We start from the raw sequence: 18,574 nt of genomic DNA on the forward strand, positions 1-18,574 counted from the left end.
CTTTATTTTATTCAATCTTTAGAGAATCTTAGGTTTAGTATCTTCAATTATTAACTATATGCCCCATCATAATATTTGTTACTCTAACAAACTGTGAAAAATAGAAGAATATAAATATGATAGTTGACATTATTTTTGCATGGAATATTAATTAATGTCATTTAGTATATATAATTGTCACCATTACTTTTCTAATATCGCCGCATGTATATATATAAACAAATAAATATTTGAACAATATAATATTGTACATATGAAAATTGACACATGAGAATTGGTAAGCCTTTATCAAAAATATATGAAGATAAAAGCGAACACGATGTTCCACTTTAAGGGGCATAGTGTTTTTTAATTGCAAGAATATTTGTTTATTGCTTGATCTCTAAAATCTCATAAGTTGCAAACGAAACAAATGTGGAGCCAAACATGTTGTTATCTATTTATAATAATAACAATAACAATAACAATAACAATAACAATAACATAACAATTGTTATTGCTATTATATATGTATCATATTTTTATAAATTTGTAGCTACAATTGGTTGTCTTTAATTGGCAGATTAAATTGAGCTAAACACAGCTTAATACTATATAACTTTGAACATGAATATTTATAATTAAGCTTCACATGAATTAATATGACAATTGCAATAATGTACGTATATACAATTTCTAAAATGATTGGTTAATTATTTTCTACTCCCTCAGCCATAATAAACATACTATTTTGTCATTCTCATCCGTCTCACCAATAAATATTTCATTTGCTTTTTTATTATTCTGACAATGGACCTTGGATTTTTCTAATATTATTTCACTCATATTTCATTATAATTAAAGTATGACCAATGTTTTATTAACCTTTTTTCTATTTAATTTTTATTTATTTTTAAATACTACTCCACAATTTATGTTAAATATGGACTTCTATTGCAGGACTCCTATTGCAGGACAGCAGAGTTAGGGCAGGGTGGAAGGAGCTACTATTAAACTTTTTTACCGACTAGATATTTTGCCATCATTTGTTATCATAGTTAGAGTAATTAATTGCACACTCATTTTTACATCAATTTCAACAAACTCGTGCAGCACACATAATGATTAAATTGCAGTGCACATGTCAGGCTACAATTTTCATATGTCATATTTCTAATTTTTTTGTCATTTAAATATGCCTGAAAATTTAATGTTTACGCTTTTTTATTCACGATGAGTACAAAAAAGTTGCATAACGCATTCAAAATCATAATTCATGTCACTCATATATTGGATTATAAAATATACTAATTTATTAAATAAATTATAAATACACCAAAATAATTTTCTCGGTGCTATCTATAGGATTTAGGACCTGGTGAGATTAGAAATACTTGATTTTCCACATTTAATTTATCAGTCTAGCTCAAAATCAACATTCGTATTTATCCACATTTGATATTCTCCTTTTGGGCATATATTTTGACGCTTTTATTGGTAAAATATACTTATATAAGAGAATCAAATTAGCATGTCTATAAAATGATGCGACAACGTCATATATTATGTTGGAATTTTACACAAATAAGTATGATATTTATCGATAATCTTAATTGCATAGTATAAATATCAAATAGTAACACATTCTCACATACTCCTATAGTCCTATACCCACGGTTGATAAATGCATGGGCACCGTGGAATACTGAAATATATCAATATGTTCATTCATTTATATCAAATAGTTAATAAATTATTTACAACGTACAATATGTGTGAAATATACAACGAAATAAAAATATGAGAAGTTTCTCAAATCATTATATTTTACACGGGTTATTATATTAAAAGCAAGAAATATATACACACTTCACTATCTTTTGTAAGATTACTCCAAATGACATAAAACTCATTAAATGATAGTATTTTATTTTGCTGATTTCTTCTAGTAGAAAATACATAGTTGACTTTGCAAAATTTGAAAGTTTGTCATTTGTGGTTATCTGATCAATACTTTATTCATATTTATTGATATATGTGGTTGTTTGATTTTATCTCAATTGTTTGTTGTAATTATTATTTAGAACTTCTTTCGGCGTGAAGATATTGTAAGTTTATTATGCGTATAATTATTTTTGCCTATAATGATATTGGATAGAGAATTTATTTTTGCCTATAATTATTTTTGTCTTGAACTGTTTTAAACACACCTCCACAATAAAGTTTATTTTGCAATGGCGAAATCTTCTCAGGTTGATGACGTCTTTTAAGTCAAAATTTGGAAAATATACTTTAATCAAACGTCGAATGCTAAAAAAACTTAAATTAGAATGCCATTTACAAATATGACAAATATGCAGTAATGACTAATATACAATGTAAAAACTCTGTTATTTCCAATCCTAATTCTTTATTTATATCTATAATTAGCTATCTTGCATAACAATTTAAAACTATAATATCTGAAAATGACTTTGAAAATTAATTTTGTCGCAGTCCTAATACACTGTATTTTGACGTGGCACGAGCTAATACAACCCCCATTATTTTATGTATATTCTCCAATTTATCCCTTTCTATCAAATGGGGGTTGGTGGGAAGAAACAATAAGATAATGAAAAATAGTAGATTTATTTATTTATGAAAATTTGAAGCTCCAAAACATCATCTTCTTGTGTTCTAATCCATCTCACATTTCACTTTCTTATCAATATCTAAAGATTAATTAATACGAAAAAGATATTCATAAATAATTGGGCCTTGAGATATTTAAAAGAACAGTAAAGCAGCCGCATCACAGTACTGCAATTATTAATAAAAATTCAAAAAATCCCAAAAATCACGGTGAACTGAAGAGTGATAATAAACAGTATCATAAAATTAAAACCAAAAAAAATATCCATGTATACAAATATATTAATTAACGAACTAATCCGTAATTACTTTAACTTAATCTACAAATAAAGAAAAAAAATCTTGATTTAATCGGAAGGACAAATCCATGAAGCAACTGTACCTTCTGCAGTGGACGAAGCAGCATTCTCCATTCCTTTTTCTGCAACATTCAAATTGTAATTCTGCGATCCACCGCTGTTTATGTTGTTGTTGTTGAATTCTGGCAGATTTTGTTGAATCGGATCGTTATTCCGCACCGATTCGCCGCTTTTCCACATGCTCAGATCGTCGTGTTGCGCCGCGGCGGAGGAGGCGGATGCGCCGCCGTCGCGGCTGAGGAAGCCGCTCAAATTCGAGAAATTCATTTGTGGAGTGTTAATGCTGTGGTGTTGATAGAGCTGGAAATTGTTCGGATTGACGTTCGATGTGGACGCGGTGTTGTTGTTGTTTGCGATCGTCGTCGGAACGATGGCGTCGATCATTGTGGAGTTCAGAAATTGAGGCGGCGGCGCGGCGGAGGAGGAGGAGGAGAACGGGGAGAGGATCTTATGCGCGGCGGGGCGGAGAGGGTAGAGAGGCCCGAGGCCGTCCAGATGCACGGCGGATCTCAGCGCCGATGCGGCGGAGAACAGATCGAGCCGCCGCGAGTACGGCGAACCGCCGGAGAACGGCGCGGCGGGGATGCCGGTGAACTCCTGCACCATTTGCCTGAAATTGGTGGTGTCAGTGGTGAGCACCGTCGTCGGCGCCCGCCGCGACGCTCGCGTCCGCTTCTTAGGGTTTCTCGCCTGCTGCGGCTGCGGCGGAGCCGCCGCAACCTGCTGCGGCCGCGCCGGCAGCGCCGAATTTCCGAGATTCGCGAAGGATTGATTCTCCGATCTCAATCCCCTCGACCAAATCAGATCGCCGTCGTTGGCGCTGGCGTTGGCGTATCCACCGGCGTGATCGAGGCTCTGCGTGAGATTAGGGTCGAAGAAATTGGGGCTTTGATGAGAGAGAAACTGCGGCGCGGTAATTCCGCCGAAATTGTGCGGAGCGGTGAGGAAAGAGGAGCTGGAATCGAATTCCTGATCATCGCCGCCGCTTGACGACTGCATACTCCCGCTATTGCCGGAATCCATGGCTGAATCGATCAATTTCTAGAGAGAGGGATGGAGAGGGAGAGGTGCTTAAAGTCTTAAAGATGGTGTTATTGATGGAGTTGGTAAACCAGCAGCAGCAAGCAGAAAGTGATGGTTGCAAAAGTTGAAGAGGAAAAGGAGAGAGAATCTGAGGAAAACTGCATGTAAAAGGTAAGATCACACCATCTCCTCCAAATCAGACAAAAAAAAGCTTCACATATATAAGCATAAATATCACAGTCATACAAACACACATGTATCTATGATGAATGAGTTCATCCTTTCTCTCTCATGAATTGGTTTAGAGAGAGAGATTGGTGTAGGTCTCATGGGAAGTACTAGGGTTTTGGGAGGTGGAAAAAAAAGGGGTGAAAGGAGAGAAGAGGAGAGATTAAATAAAGGCAGTTAAAAAAAGAGGATTGCATTTTGTTTACGCCATTAAAAGAAAAGAGGGGTGGTGGGACCGGGATTGGAGCAGAGGAAGGAAGCTGCCGGTAGGTGGCGACGGGTCAAACTCAAACACACACACACTGAAAGTGAGAGAAAATGGTTGGCCAGTTTGATGTTGAGTGTGAATTGAAGGAAAATGAAAGAGAGAGAAAGGTACTCCAATATGAGATAATATTCACAAAAATTACAACTATATATTTATAAATAAAATCATTTTTTTTTTAAATCTCCATGTATCTAGCTCAAAATAGTTATTAGCAAATGTTTTAAAAACTGGACCGGCAAACGTACCGGCAAAGCTACTGGTTTACGGTTCAACTGGTCTGACCGGTCCAACCACTGGTCGGACCGTTTTACTGTAGCATATATAATTAAATATATTATATAAATACTCAAAAATTAGATTTTTGAACGTATTTCACATAGATTTATCGGCGTGACACGTCAGGTAAATTTCACCAAAAAAATAAGGGTTGAGAAAATTACACACGACTCAAAAGTTTGTGATTTAATTGAATATTTTCGAATTTCATGAGAAATCTCAGAAAGTGTCCAAGTAGATGGAAATAATTGCTGTTATCCCTCTTTGAATTGTCTAGACAAAACATCAGCATCCTACGTGCCTTCGTCTTCGTTTATTGATGTATAGTCTCTGGATAGTGTTTTTTAACTGACCATCCGAAAACAGACCAACAAGGCAAGAAAAACTACTAAAGACACAAATGGAATACTATTAGATTTTTTTGGTTATGAGACAATGGAGAAATTGAAAAATTTATGATAAGAGTTTTGTTTTGCCATTTACGCCGGTTGCTGAATAAGAGTCATATTTCACTTTTATCGTAAGTAGGCGTCACATTCCACCAATTTATTTCACCCACATTTTATTATAAAATTAATAGATATATAAGTGAAACTCATATTCCACTAACTTATTCAATTCACTTTTTTATATTTATTTTGCTAATTTGGCAATTGTTTTATTTTATCTTAATTAATGAAATTGATATGATCTACTACAATACTACTGTCAAAAAACATCGATGTATAACGATGTATCGTAATATAGTCGACTCTAGATAATTTAATTTGGTAAACACTATACATTCATTAATCGGAATAGTGGGCTACAAGAAATAAAGTACTATGAGTTTAATTAATTAAGGGAATCAGTGTAGGTGGCTAGGTTAATTAAAATTGCCTAAGTTTGGGTAAAAAGGTAGGTTAACAAGGACAAATTGCAATTAGATGGTTGGTAACGCCGCCGCCGCCGCCGTGTTAAGCACCGCCCTCCGCCGCCGTCACGTTAATTTCAAGATCTAAATGAGTATTCGAATATTGGAAAGTAGAGTACGTACACATTTGATGCTCTTTCCTTCCTTTTTTTAGTGTCTATTTAATTATTATTCCTTGTAGCTAATTATATGTGGTTACAGATTTAATTCAGGTGTTAATTTATATTTCTGGGAAGTAATAAATATTCGTTTAATTTGAACAATAATTGAGCTCAAAATCATCATTTACACCTGCTGCATTATTTATTTGCATGTTGGCGAATAATATAGTTTGTAATTTTGTATATATTCTGGCATTATATTCATGTTTGAAAAGAATATATAATCATAAACACCGACGGATTAATTTAATTTATTTGAGTGTAAAATGTAAATATTAATTGAAAGATTATTGGACAAGTTACCAAATGTATTATATTACTATTATCCCCCCCAAAAAAATATTGAGATCAACATCTTCAAGATATTATTAGTGAATAAAACAAATGATTACATATATATTAACATGTAATTTTGATAAAGCCTAACCGTAGCTGCTACACATGTTTGAATATTCTCCCACAATCTTCACGTTATATTCTTTTCAAATCTCGATTTCTGCATAGTTTAATTAAGAGTTGGTTGATTTCCATTTAATTTTTATTTTGCTGATATATAGTTAAAAATTAACTATTTGGATTGATTAGTTCAACCACATTTCTGTTAGCTGCAACTATAAAAAAACTCTCCCTTTTGAATACACACACTTAAGAACTTGCACGTCAGAGAAATATTTTGCTAACCGAATTATATAAAAATCTGTTGGATTTTATGTAGTTTAAAAAATTATTATATTCCTTTTGGTGGAGGCATTGGCCAACTCTATCAAATTCCCAACTTTTAAGATCCGAATTCCCCACGTATTTCGTTCAGGAATATTTGAAAATTGCGGCTATTTTATTCCACCTTTATTCCTAAGTTTGGAAAAATGTAGGAGTATTTCATAATTCTATTAATTTAGCAATGGGGTATGATAGTGGTAACATCCAACCTAAAAGTGACATATTTTCGTTGTACGAAAATGAAACGCGTGTAACCCCTTCTTTGGGTTGATAGTGATATTTATTTTTGTATAAATTGTGTATTTTTTAGCCAATGAAGAGCGAATTAATGATTATCGATCCATGACTAGTTGATGGAATGAACAAAAGTCTATATTTATTTATATAAACATGTAAATGAACAAAAACTAATTTAAGTCCACGCACTCCGACGAATCTAGCGGAAAACATGGGGTATAAATTATAATATAATTGTATCTTAAGAAAATTTATTTACGTTAGTAGTATTATTTTAAAAATACCATGCATATATGATACTCCATATTAAGTGTATATCATCAAAACTAATACAATAATCTAATTTTTATATATTCAGTCCATTAATTTCCAAAAAAAAAATTTGTCATTTTCATTTTGACATTTCAAATAATGAACCATTGTTGGGCTTCTAAGCCCATTATTTGCAGGGCTTTAAGAATCTAAGGCCCACTTAAATTTCAGAGTAAATAAATTTAAAAATGCAGCATTAATTATTAAATATAAAAAAGCCCATTATATTTGGGCTTGGAATCTAGGTCCACTTAAATTTCTGAGTAAATAGATTTTTAAAAAATGCAGCATTAATAATTATGCTATATGAAATAAAATAACGTAATGTTTTCGATAGAAAATGTTTATGTCCACAAGCCTTAATTGTTGCCTAATACTAAAATTCAAGTTTTTTAAGACACTTTATTTTCGTTACTTAGTTTTGTGATCTTAATTAAGACGTTATATTTTATATTATCGAAATTAAATAACCTCAAATATATAGTACAAATCTGTTATTTTATGAAACCTTTTCAAAGTATTTGTGGAAAACTATTTATAATTAACCTTTTGTAATTATTTCAACGGATATTTATGTATAAAATAAAATAATTATGTACTACTTGGAAAAGTTGATGTATATATTTGAGTAGGTATAATATGTGGATGACGAAGCAAATGATGGAATTGTATGTGTATCAATCCCCAAAAATTTGAATATTAAAGTTCGTAATTAACTATTGAGAATTATGAAAAAGTAACATCTGTAACACTTTTGAGATTTGTATACTACCTAAAATTCCGCTTAGTGTAAAGAATATTTTCATCATTTCATCCTCACTTGATTATTGCTCCACGTTACGTTCTTGATGTGGTCACCACTTTCAATGTTTATAAATTTATTAAAAAGATTGGATCCCTCAAACTACAATAAATAATTAAATAAGTGTATTATGATATGTAAAATCGATCAAAAAAAATATGGTTATAACTACTTTTATCAGAAAACAACAATACTCACTGATTATAAATAAAGAAATCCATCTTGGAAAAGAAAAAATATTACATGTTTCCGAATTTCAAATTCCAATAACATCACCTCCTAGAACAAACAATAGGGTTTACAATAAAATACATAAATATCCAGTCTGTATGCTTATATTTGTACATACTTATGTAACACATAATACTCCCAAAAAAGGAAAGTGAAAACAAGAAACCTAATTGTAGGAGCCATTGTTCATAATTCTCCATTCATGCATATAAATTGTAGAAATATTATTTTGCACGAATTTTAGAATTTATACAAGGAAAAATGATCAGAAATTCATGATTTTTAATTAAGTTCTGTTCATCTTGTAATTTAAAAAGGGATATTGTGCTTATATTTTACTCCATGATCTTTGAGTGAATTTTGGCATTTTCCGCTAACTCTGAAAGTGATAAAAAAATCACAAAATTTAAGATTAGTGTCAATTTTCCACGGTGGGTCATTCTTCAAACCCGACAGGTTTACGAGGCATATTTTATTCGATTAGGCACATATGTTCAATATCAAATCAAAAATTTCAGCGTTAAATCGACATCGTTTCATTTGTAATTGAGACTATGCCATATCACGTACGGCTATCCACATCAGATCAATGTCTATGAAAAATTTTCTAATAGGGTCAAGTTAGGAAAATTGCATAGTTTCAAAAGTTTGAGATTTTTAACACTACTTTCAAAGTTCGTGAAAATTACCACTAAACATGTGCACTTAACAAAAATTCAACCATGTCATCAATTTGAATCACATGTGTACCAAATTGATACTCCCTCCGTTCCATAGTAATAGAGTCATTTCCCTTTTTAGTAAAAGTCAATACATTTTTCCGCATCTACTTTATTCTCTCTTACTTTTATCTCTCTTCATCTCTCTACCTTTTTCATTTTCCACTTTATTTAACTCACCTAACACAATTTTTCTTAATCTCCGTGCCGAAAAGTTTTGCCTCCATTACTATGGAACGGATGGAGTATTATATTACACTAGGAAACTTGTAATGGAAAGATTGAGAAAAACATTAAAATTCATGTTTTTTAACTGTTGATTGCAAATATACGAGACATACTGAAAGTTGATTAAAATGCATAATTTTTTCTATAGTAGTGAGTAAAATTCTAAAATAAACTTTGACCCATGATGATAAATATACACTCTTTTTCTATAGTAGGAGTACTTTTTAAAAATCAGTCATAAATATTACTACTACTATTTATATGAATATAGTTTGTAGACAGAGATATATAGTACAGTATGGGCTTATGGCGGTAAGATAAAATTTGCAATTGTGCATTTATACATATATGAAATGACAATTAAAATGGAAAAATGGCTTGCTGTACACAAATTAGTACACATAAAAACCACATACAAATTTCCCCACCACAAATATAAATCACTTTTATGTCTTAACACAAACTATTTAATCATAAAAAAAAAAATAAAAAAAAATGAAACCGTAATGACATCTCTCAAAGCATCATCATCTCTTCCAACTCCTGCTTCTGCAAATCCTCTCTTGAATCCAATCCTCCTTCCCAATCTCCACCGCAAATTCACAAAATTCCGCCCCCTTCTCTTCTTCTTCTACTTCTTCTTCTTCTTCTTTTTCTTCTTCTCTCTCCTCCAGCCAGCTCTTCGCCGGCGCCGACCTGCAGCGCATCAGCATCAGCGCATTCGCCGGCGGCGCCGCCTCTTCAACCACTTCAACCACACTCTCCTCTTTCCTCAATTGACTATTGTTCTCCTCTTGCAAAATCATGAACCACTTGGAAAACACAGCTCCTCCAGAGGAGCCCTTGTTGTCTAATTCTTCTTCTTCTTCTTCGTCGTCGTCGGAGCTGATCTCGGCGGCGGGGATGGATCCGAAGCAGCGGAAGTCGAAGCGGAGGTTGCGCAGGCATGTTAGAAACTGCAAGGCCTCCTTCTTGAAGCCCAGCGCGGCGGCCCAGGGGGGGCGCTTCTTCTGCTTGCGCATCCGCTCGATCTCCTCCATGACGGATTGCCAGTTTTTGCAGGAATTGGGCTTTGAGGAGCGGACCTTGATTTGGCCGGCGCATGTCACTTTCGGGGAGGTGGGCTCGGAGTCAGCCTCGTTGTTGGTGGAGGATTTGAGGAGGGAGGGGCGGCGGCGGTGGTGGGGGCGGGCCGGGCTGGAGGAGACGGGCTTGGGCATGAGGGAGAGGTGAGCCCGAGTAGGGAAGCATACGAGGAGATCGGTGGAGGGAGGAGGAGGGCCTTTGCCTTCTCTGCCTCTCATTTTTATCAATTCTTTATTTTTTGATGATTTAATGTATATGGGATTGGTGTGGTTTTAGGTTAGTTTGTTTTTGTGTTTGTGTGTTTTGGTGATTGGTTTTCAAGTTTTAAAAGAAATGAGGGGGGGAGAGGCATTAAAGGTTGTCCCTTTTTTGTTGTGTGCCTTTTCCTCTTTTACCTTAGAGTTGGAGGTGCCATTTAGATATATATTACTACTATCATTCATGATAAAGTACATTTTCAATAAATTATAAGGGTTACTCGTTGTTACAAAAATTGTGTATTTAAGTCAATCGTCAAAATTGTGAATTAATTATATGTAATGTGGCATTCGACACATTCAAGGACGACGAGATCATCTGTGAATTTTATTATATCTTCTCCATATAGTTAGCAAATAACTTAATCATGTCAACAATATAAAATACGTGTGCGTCTAATCAACAATATATTACAAATAGAAAATTGGAATATTTCATCATGAAAAAATTGAGAAAAATGTAAATTTGTAGAGCAATTTTTTACTACTTATTTTCAATATTATTGAATAAACAAAATTTAACCAAATTTAGAGAATAATGGTGAGTATGAAACCACCTAACACAATCGAGAAATGGGATGCAAATGATTATTAGAGACATAATAAGGTAACATCAACGGCAATGAAAATATAAAGAAATACTTATATTCCACCACGTAAAATAGGGAGTAGTAATATTTTTTCCATTTTAGTCGGATCATTAAAATTTAATCTATATTACATTTGTTTCTCTAATGAGATTAATGTCATTTTTTCATTGACAATATTTCAACATTTTTTTAAAAAACTCTCTTAACCATCAATTTTATATTAAAATTTATATCATCAATTATCAAAACTATTTTTCGTAGAATATAAAATCACTTTATGTAGAAAAACATGAATCAATATGTATCATGTATATATATGTTACCCCTCACCTCTTAAAAATGGAGCCTCATGCATGCAAAATGCATTTTATGTGGAAAAAATGAATCAATATGTATATATATAAGTACATATGATGTTTATCCATTGAAAGAAAGAATATTTTGAGGCAACTACATTTATGTAAAACTATAAACTAAATAATAATGCAGTCATGCACAGCTAACAAAAGTAGTGAGTTTCTTTGCCTTTACTCTTGTGCCACACAATCAAATCCTCAAAATAAATGAGTGCAAAAAGTTGGTTCCCACAAGACTTGTTTCATGATCCCATCATACTTTATGCACTTTGGTGAGCCCATGCCAGATAAGTCTCAATTGCTATTTTTCAATTAAATCCCACATAAAGTAATTGTGGGTACCAAACATGCCCTTGTATTGCCTTACTTAAAAGTTTGATTATAAATTTAAGTGTTTGGTGTGCTCCCACTAACCAACCTAAAAAAGCATTGATTCTCCAAGTGTTGTATGGTAGGGTGAAATTGTTTATGAACCAAGTGAATAGAAAAATTCTTCTTTTTAAATCATGCAGGGAGCTTGTAGGTAGCTAGAAATTGCTATCTATAAACAACGCTTGAAAAATCAAGTGAGCTAGAAATTGTCACTAAAATTTTAACTTTGTGAAATTTTATCTAAAGAATACTCACTCAACCACTATAGACCATCTTTACACCATGAAATGCCTCCTCTTAAGTGTCTTAACATATATACAAATCATTAAATACTCCTCAAATTTTCAAAAAAAATGTATTTATAATATTTTTGCACCATATATCCAAGATAATATCCTGATTCCACCCTTATATAGACCATCTTAAGTGACATTATAATTAATAAATTTGTTCACAATAAAATGTTGTATGAGTTTGTTAGATCCTAGAAGTTAGATTGTTTTAGATATTTCGATAGATACAAGAAAGTTAGTTGTGACATAATTTTGATTAAAGGAGCTAAAACTAAAGAAAACATTAAAATTTCGGACCCAAGCACTATAAAGAGGTTATGCTTTTTCCTCGGGTGTTTAATGGAAAACTTTATATGCTCACTTCTTGATAGTGTACTTTTCTTTGCAGCTAAACATGCAAGTTCATTTTTTTTCCTTTGGTAAAGAATTAAACAAGTTCATTTGTAAACAAGTTTATTTTTCAAGGAGAGAGTGCAAATTTTGATAGTGGAAGTTGAAGGCAAACTTAATAGTAAGAAATGCTACCAAAAACAATAAAGTTCGGTCAATTTCTAGTCAATTCTGCAATATTTAAAAGTAGTTGATTAAATCATAATTTTTGATATTTTTATTAATTCTCTGATGGTTTAAAGTTCCGACGTCCTACATTGCTCAATTTACTGAATTGGCGCATATATATGTAGAAATTAAAGACATGAGTGTGTAGGGTTATTAACCGACGTCTTTTTGATTCATAAAATTTAAAATGTGGCTTCAACTAGATATACTTTACGTCTGTCACGTCATACTTAATTTCTCGCAAATCTGAGATCAATGAAACAATTGAAGAATATGTTAAAATTGTGATATAATTAACTATTGTTTTAATTTAAAGTCTTTGGGATTGTTCAGAATTTAACTAAACTAGATGATTTTTTCAACAATGTGACCTTATAAAATTGATAAACTCATCTTATGTAAGCAAATATAAAATTGATAAAATAAGATCAAATAGTATTAAATATATAATCCAATTGGAAAAGAAAGGGTATGAGCAAGTATTATTTATCTCTCATATAGACGGGAAAAGGAAGTTGCAAAGTGATGCAAATGGAAGAAAAGTAGATGATAGTTTAGTTAAAGTGATTAGTATGATTCAATGAAGGGGGAGTGCACTCGAGAGCTTTGGAAATAATTTATTGCTTTAGGGTTACACCTCTCAACTTCTATATTGGGTCCATCCACCACCACTCTCTCTCTAGAGATGTAGGGTTAATTATAGATTTTAAAATAATAGTGGTAGTACTTCTTGTATTATCTTACATTATAGAAATATAGGATAACATTATTTTGTTTTAATACGAAAGAAAATTATGCCGTATTTGCTAATATAATTTGGCAAAAAGTTGTACATCCGTCCTAATCAAAATGTGGTTAGGACTAATTAAATTTTCAATTATATCGTACCTTCTTTCATCAGAGCGAAATAGTAGCATTCTCTATTTTTAATAGATTTATATTTGCAAATAATGCTCATTTGGCCCTAATAATACGACAATTATTTATTTTCTTTATCTATGTCGAATGTCGTTCACTATTAAAAATCAACAATACTACTTGTTTTTAAATTTACCCTATATATATTTTAAAAGTTAAAGTACAGTGGAATTGTAAATTATAACCACAAATATAAGTATTGTGGTCAAACTTCATTAAGGAGTTTAGAGTTTAGACTTAAGATGAGCGACAAACCCGCTTCTCGACTTTCCATGCAGATTGGGGAATATTGGCCTCAAATCGATTCCAGCTCATCTTTTACATTTCTTTATCTTTCATTTATATTTTTTTTATTAATAAATAAATAGTACTACTAACTTGGTGTGAGAAGCTTGATATTTTCTTATAAATGAATATTTTAAGCCCAAGGCAAGTTATACAATGGCCCAACAATAATGTTGGGCTTATCTTTCAGCTGTCGGCTTAGAATTAGATGGAGTACTTAATGATGAATAGTATTTGTCTATTTGATACATAAATTTGAACTATAAACGGCCAATTTCACCAACAGAGTATCATTACCAGTGATTTGTTTATTTAATTTATTACGATTATACTTTATCTAATGGTGCATAATACAGAAATTAGTACAATAAATAAATACAGCAGTATTTCAAAATCTGAATATAGCATGAAGTTCTCTCAATTCAAGTGGTGAAACGTGTGAATATTTGTAAATTGAAGGGGTTAATGGCAATTTCTTAAACCCTTGGATTAAATCCTCAAGCCCTAACGACGCCGATTTTGCTTCGCCGGTGCTTCATCTTCTCAGGCAACGAATTTTTCCCCCTTTTGCAGAAAATCAACAATTCAACATTCAGCTATTCAATTTTTCTCTCCTTTTCTGGTAATTATGGTTCCAATTTTGCGCAGAGACTTCGTAAATTTATTATTGAGGAATTCCCTGCATTTCTGCAAATCTAGGGTTCCATTTTCCACATCTCTCGATAGGAAACCCTCAATCAATCCAGCAGTTTACGATTTTCTGTTTCACAGCCACAATTTCTCTCCCGAAGCAGCTGCGGAAGCCGCCGCCGTCATAAACCGTATAAAGAGCCGGAAAAAATCCGATTCCCTTTTCTCATTTCTCGAAAAAAACGACTTTTCGAGCTCCCATTTGGAGAGAATCGTGAAATACAACCCTTCGTTCCTCTCTGCTGATCTCGAGAAATCAGTGAAGCCCAAGATCAAGATTTTCCAAGAGCTGGGGCTCTCCAACAACGACATTGCCGATCTGTTGGCGGGTAATGCTTCGATTTTATACCGCAGCACTGATAAATCACTGATCCCTGCGTTATCTTTGCTCAGGGGTTTGTTGGGATCGGATGCTAGTGTTGGGAAGCTCCTGATGAAGAGTGGGAGGTTCTTGATCAATGATTTGGACAAATGTATGGTGCCAAACATCGAGTTCTTGAAGAGCCGTGGCGTCCCCATGGAGCAGATCATCGCGGGGATGCACTCCTTCCCGAGATTTCTGCTGCAGAAGCCCGAAAATGTTAGGAGGTCCGCGGAGAGGGCAGAGGAGTTTGGGGCTCAGCCAGGGTCAAGGTTGTACATTCATGCTGTGAGGGTCATTGCCTCGATGAGCGATGAGGTTTGGGAGCGCAAGCTGCAGGCTTTTCGGAGTTTGGGGTTCTCGGATGCTGACATTGTGAGTGGCTTCAGCAAGTATCCCCCGGCCTTTGCTGCGTCCGTGAAGAAGATGGAGGCGGTGAAGAGTGTGGTGCTTTCCTTGGGGAAGTATGATATGGCGAGCGTTGTTGCATACCCATTGTGTTTCTGTTGCAGCATTGAGAATAGGTTTAGGCCGCGGATGCAGGTTGTGGCTGCTTTGGAAGATAAGATGTTGATCAAGAAGAGGCCTAGTTTGGCCACATTGTGCAGTGTACCGGATCTGTATTTCTATGAGAGGTTTGTGAGGCCTTACTTAGATGAAGTTGGCCACTTGTTTGTAGCAAAGGGTGTGTAACTTGGGACAAGATAATGATGATAATTTTGGGTTGATAATGATACATTTTGCCTGTGAAAGTGAGGTTTCTTTACACCATTTTTTGGTGTGTTGTATGAGTAGTTTTGTTGCTTTAGCTCTCACATTTCATAGTGATATATATGTATTCTTGTTAACTCCTTTTTCTTGTTCTTCTACTAAATGTGACCAAATTCTTGTCATTTTTGTCAACCAAGAATCAATCCATGAACAAATTCTTATCACATTCCCATTTGTTTAAATACTTATTACTGACTTAAAAAATTGAGAGCCTCACCAACATTTAGCACAAAGACAGTCCAATAATAACCGACACTAATCATTAAAAAGACAATTCCCACCTCTCAAAACTAGAGAACTTCCTCATTAATTTCATAATCCAACATTCTCAAGAATGCTCAACAAATCATTTTTTAAGAGCATCCACTACAATCGGCGAGCGACCGGCTAGCCGAGTACCACTACAATCGGCGAGCGACCGGCTAGCCGATACCCGGCGCTAGTCGGTCCGCTCGCCGAACCATTGCAACCAGCGAGCGCGGAATCGGCGAGAATTTCGGCGAGCGCTCGCCGATTCTCGGGCGCTGGCCGATGCTCTCGTCGATCCGCTCGCCGCCATTGTAGGCTGGTGATCGGCGAGCGATCGGCCAACGCAATTTTTTTTATTTTTTTTAATTAAATTCTTGAAACACTATATATACGCGATTTTCACGTCATTTTCATTCATAACACTTGTTTTGACGAGCTTTCTCTCTCTCTTAATTTCTGTACAAAAGCAACAACGCGAAATGAGTAACGCGGGTGGTAGTAGTGGTAGTACTGATGAGAAGTACGAACGACAAATGGACGAAGCATTGGAGGCCTATACGGAGGGTGAGATAGACCAGCTGCTACAAAGGTCTATGCAGCCGGCGGTACCTCGACCTCCACCCGTTGTCCACCACCGAGCAGTGATTGCTCGGGATCACGTAGCTGCACATCAGCGGCTATATAATGAATACTTCGCAGAGCGGCCGCGGTTTAACGCCAACATGTTCAGGCGGCGTTTTAAGATGCACATGGAGTTGTTTATGCGTATCGTTGACGCTTTGAAGTGTCGATATAAGTGCTTCCGCTTCAGGCACGATCACGATGCGGCTGGCAGACCCGGCCACACCCCTATTCAAAAGTGCACTGCTGCAATCAGGCAGTTGGACTACGGAGGCGCGACAGACATGTGGGACGAGTACCTCCACATCGGTGAGACGTCTGCCCTAAAGGGTCTGAAGCATTTCTGTGAGGGCGTCATTGAAATATTTCAGGACCAGTATCATCGAAAACCTACCCCCGGAGACTGCCAGAATCTGATGCAGATGCACGGGGAGAAGCATGGGTTCTCGGGGATGTTAGGCAGCATATATTGTATGCATTGGGAGTGGAAGAACTGTCCCGCTGCCTGGAAGGGGTTCTACACCACCGGCTACAAGGGAAAGAATCTCACAATGATCCTCGAGGCAGTAGCTAATTACCGGTTGTGGATTGGGCATGCGTATTTTGGGGTAGCCGGGTCGAACAACGACCTCAACGTCCTCAACTCGTCGCCCCTTTTCAACGAGCAGTGCCAGGGCGTCGGTCCGGCCATCAGTTTTGTCGCCAACGACAACCGGCATGATATGAGCTACTACTTGGCGGATGGGTTATACCCTAGGTGGCCCGTCTTTGTGAGGACGATCAGATGTGAAAATGAGGACATGAAGGCTTACTTTGCGGAACGACAGGAGTCGGCACGCAAGGATGATACGCTCGCATTTTGCACTATTTTAAGGCCATTTTGTGGTCCGTTTTTAATGTCAAAATTGCATTACATGTCTATTATTTGCATATTTTATCTATTTCGATATTTTGACATGTTTTGTGAAAAATGTACATATTTGAGCCTAAAAAGGGAGTTAAAACGCAAAGTAGGAAATCTGGAGAGCTTCAGGTGGCGTCCGGCGACCGCCGCAACACTTCCGGCGACCGCCGGCGCTTACTGGAGACAAAGACACGCCCGGCACTGCCGGGAAGTGCGTGGCGACCGCCACAAGGAATCAGAAGCTTCTGGACTACGCGCGGCGACCGCCTGCCAAGGTGCGGCGGCCCGCCACAAAAACGTGGCGCGCGACAACTGTCTTCAAACTCAATTTTCCGGCGATCCTGAAGTCCGATCAGGGCGTTCTACACACCATTCTCTTCGTCTTGAAAAGATCTTCAGGATGGTACAAGGATCACCTCAATCAGAGTTCTGTGGAGAGAGTTATGGCTGTTCTAGACAGAAATTTGAAGAAGGAAATAAGATATTACCTTGTGAAGGAAACGAAAATTACATCTTTCCTAATGCTTGGAGGAAACTTATTACCAAATTTAAATCTTTCTCAAGCCTATATATACCCCATAACCTCATTCATAGAATTCAACCAATTGATAGCCCCCAAAAGGGGAGCCCTCATGGCTTCACCCTCCATTCTCCAACCCTAATTCCTTCATCCATCATTCCATCATCATTCTTGGAGATTGAAGCAAGACAAGAGGAACATGGAGACTTCAAGATTCATCCTTGGGTTTTGTTTGTTTATTTCATGTATCGTACTTTAATTATTGTTTTAGTTCATCTGTCTATGGATTGCTAAACAATAGAATTATAAGGTTTGATAGTATTTGACTTTTATGTAGTTCTTTTTATGTTTATTGTTCAGAACTCGTTTCCACTTGATTTTTCTTGAACTTTTGTTCGACTAATTGGTCGTTACCTTGATTATTGTCAATCTTTGATCGGTGATAGCTTTGATTGGTTTATCTTATATGTTCATACAATAATTGTGACATGAGTATTGATGCATGATAGGGAGAGATCGTGGTAAAACTTGAGTCGGATGAACGTAGAACTAATTAGAATAACTAAAGAGTTAGTGAAATCATTATTCTTGAAATTCCTCTGTTTGCCTAATTCTATCTTCTTTGCCCTTATTGTTTTACTTTATTTAGTTTA

General features: G+C 35.4%; 3 protein-coding genes across 3 annotated transcripts; 1 reads left to right on the plus strand and 2 right to left on the minus strand.

The window, feature by feature from the left end:
- Nucleotides 1-2,829: 2,829 nt before the first annotated feature.
- Nucleotides 2,830-4,405, minus strand: LOC125220824 (uncharacterized). Its single transcript, XM_048122960.2, has one exon. The coding sequence runs from the start codon at nt 3,993-3,995 to the stop codon at nt 2,961-2,963; it is 1,035 nt and encodes a 344-aa protein (XP_047978917.2). The 5' UTR covers nt 3,996-4,405; the 3' UTR covers nt 2,830-2,960.
- Nucleotides 4,406-9,456: 5,051 nt separating this feature from the next.
- Nucleotides 9,457-10,548, minus strand: LOC125219821 (uncharacterized). Its single transcript, XM_048121894.2, has one exon. It carries the CDS (start codon nt 10,392-10,394, stop codon nt 9,618-9,620), a length of 777 nt encoding a protein of 258 aa, XP_047977851.2. The 5' UTR covers nt 10,395-10,548; the 3' UTR covers nt 9,457-9,617.
- Nucleotides 10,549-14,181: 3,633 nt separating this feature from the next.
- LOC125219238 (uncharacterized) lies at nt 14,182-15,704 on the plus strand. The gene has a single exon (XM_089057328.1). The coding sequence runs from the start codon at nt 14,434-14,436 to the stop codon at nt 15,547-15,549; it is 1,116 nt and encodes a 371-aa protein (XP_088913454.1). The 5' UTR covers nt 14,182-14,433; the 3' UTR covers nt 15,550-15,704.
- Nucleotides 15,705-18,574: the final 2,870 nt, after the last annotated feature.

This window comes from Salvia hispanica, chromosome 1, assembly GCF_029641045.1.
Source record: "Salvia hispanica isolate PSC_SH4W2 chromosome 1, Shi_PSC_v1, whole genome shotgun sequence".
NCBI classification, from domain to species: Eukaryota; Viridiplantae; Streptophyta; class Magnoliopsida; order Lamiales; family Lamiaceae; genus Salvia; species Salvia hispanica.

Coding starts and splice junctions, on each gene's coding strand:
- LOC125219821 (XM_048121894.2), bottom strand. CDS start 10,394: ATGAGAGGCAGAGAAGGCAAAGGCCCTCCTCCTCCCTCCACCGATCTC.
- LOC125219238 (XM_089057328.1), top strand. CDS start 14,434: ATGGTTCCAATTTTGCGCAGAGACTTCGTAAATTTATTATTGAGGAAT.
- LOC125220824 (XM_048122960.2), bottom strand. CDS start 3,995: ATGGATTCCGGCAATAGCGGGAGTATGCAGTCGTCAAGCGGCGGCGAT.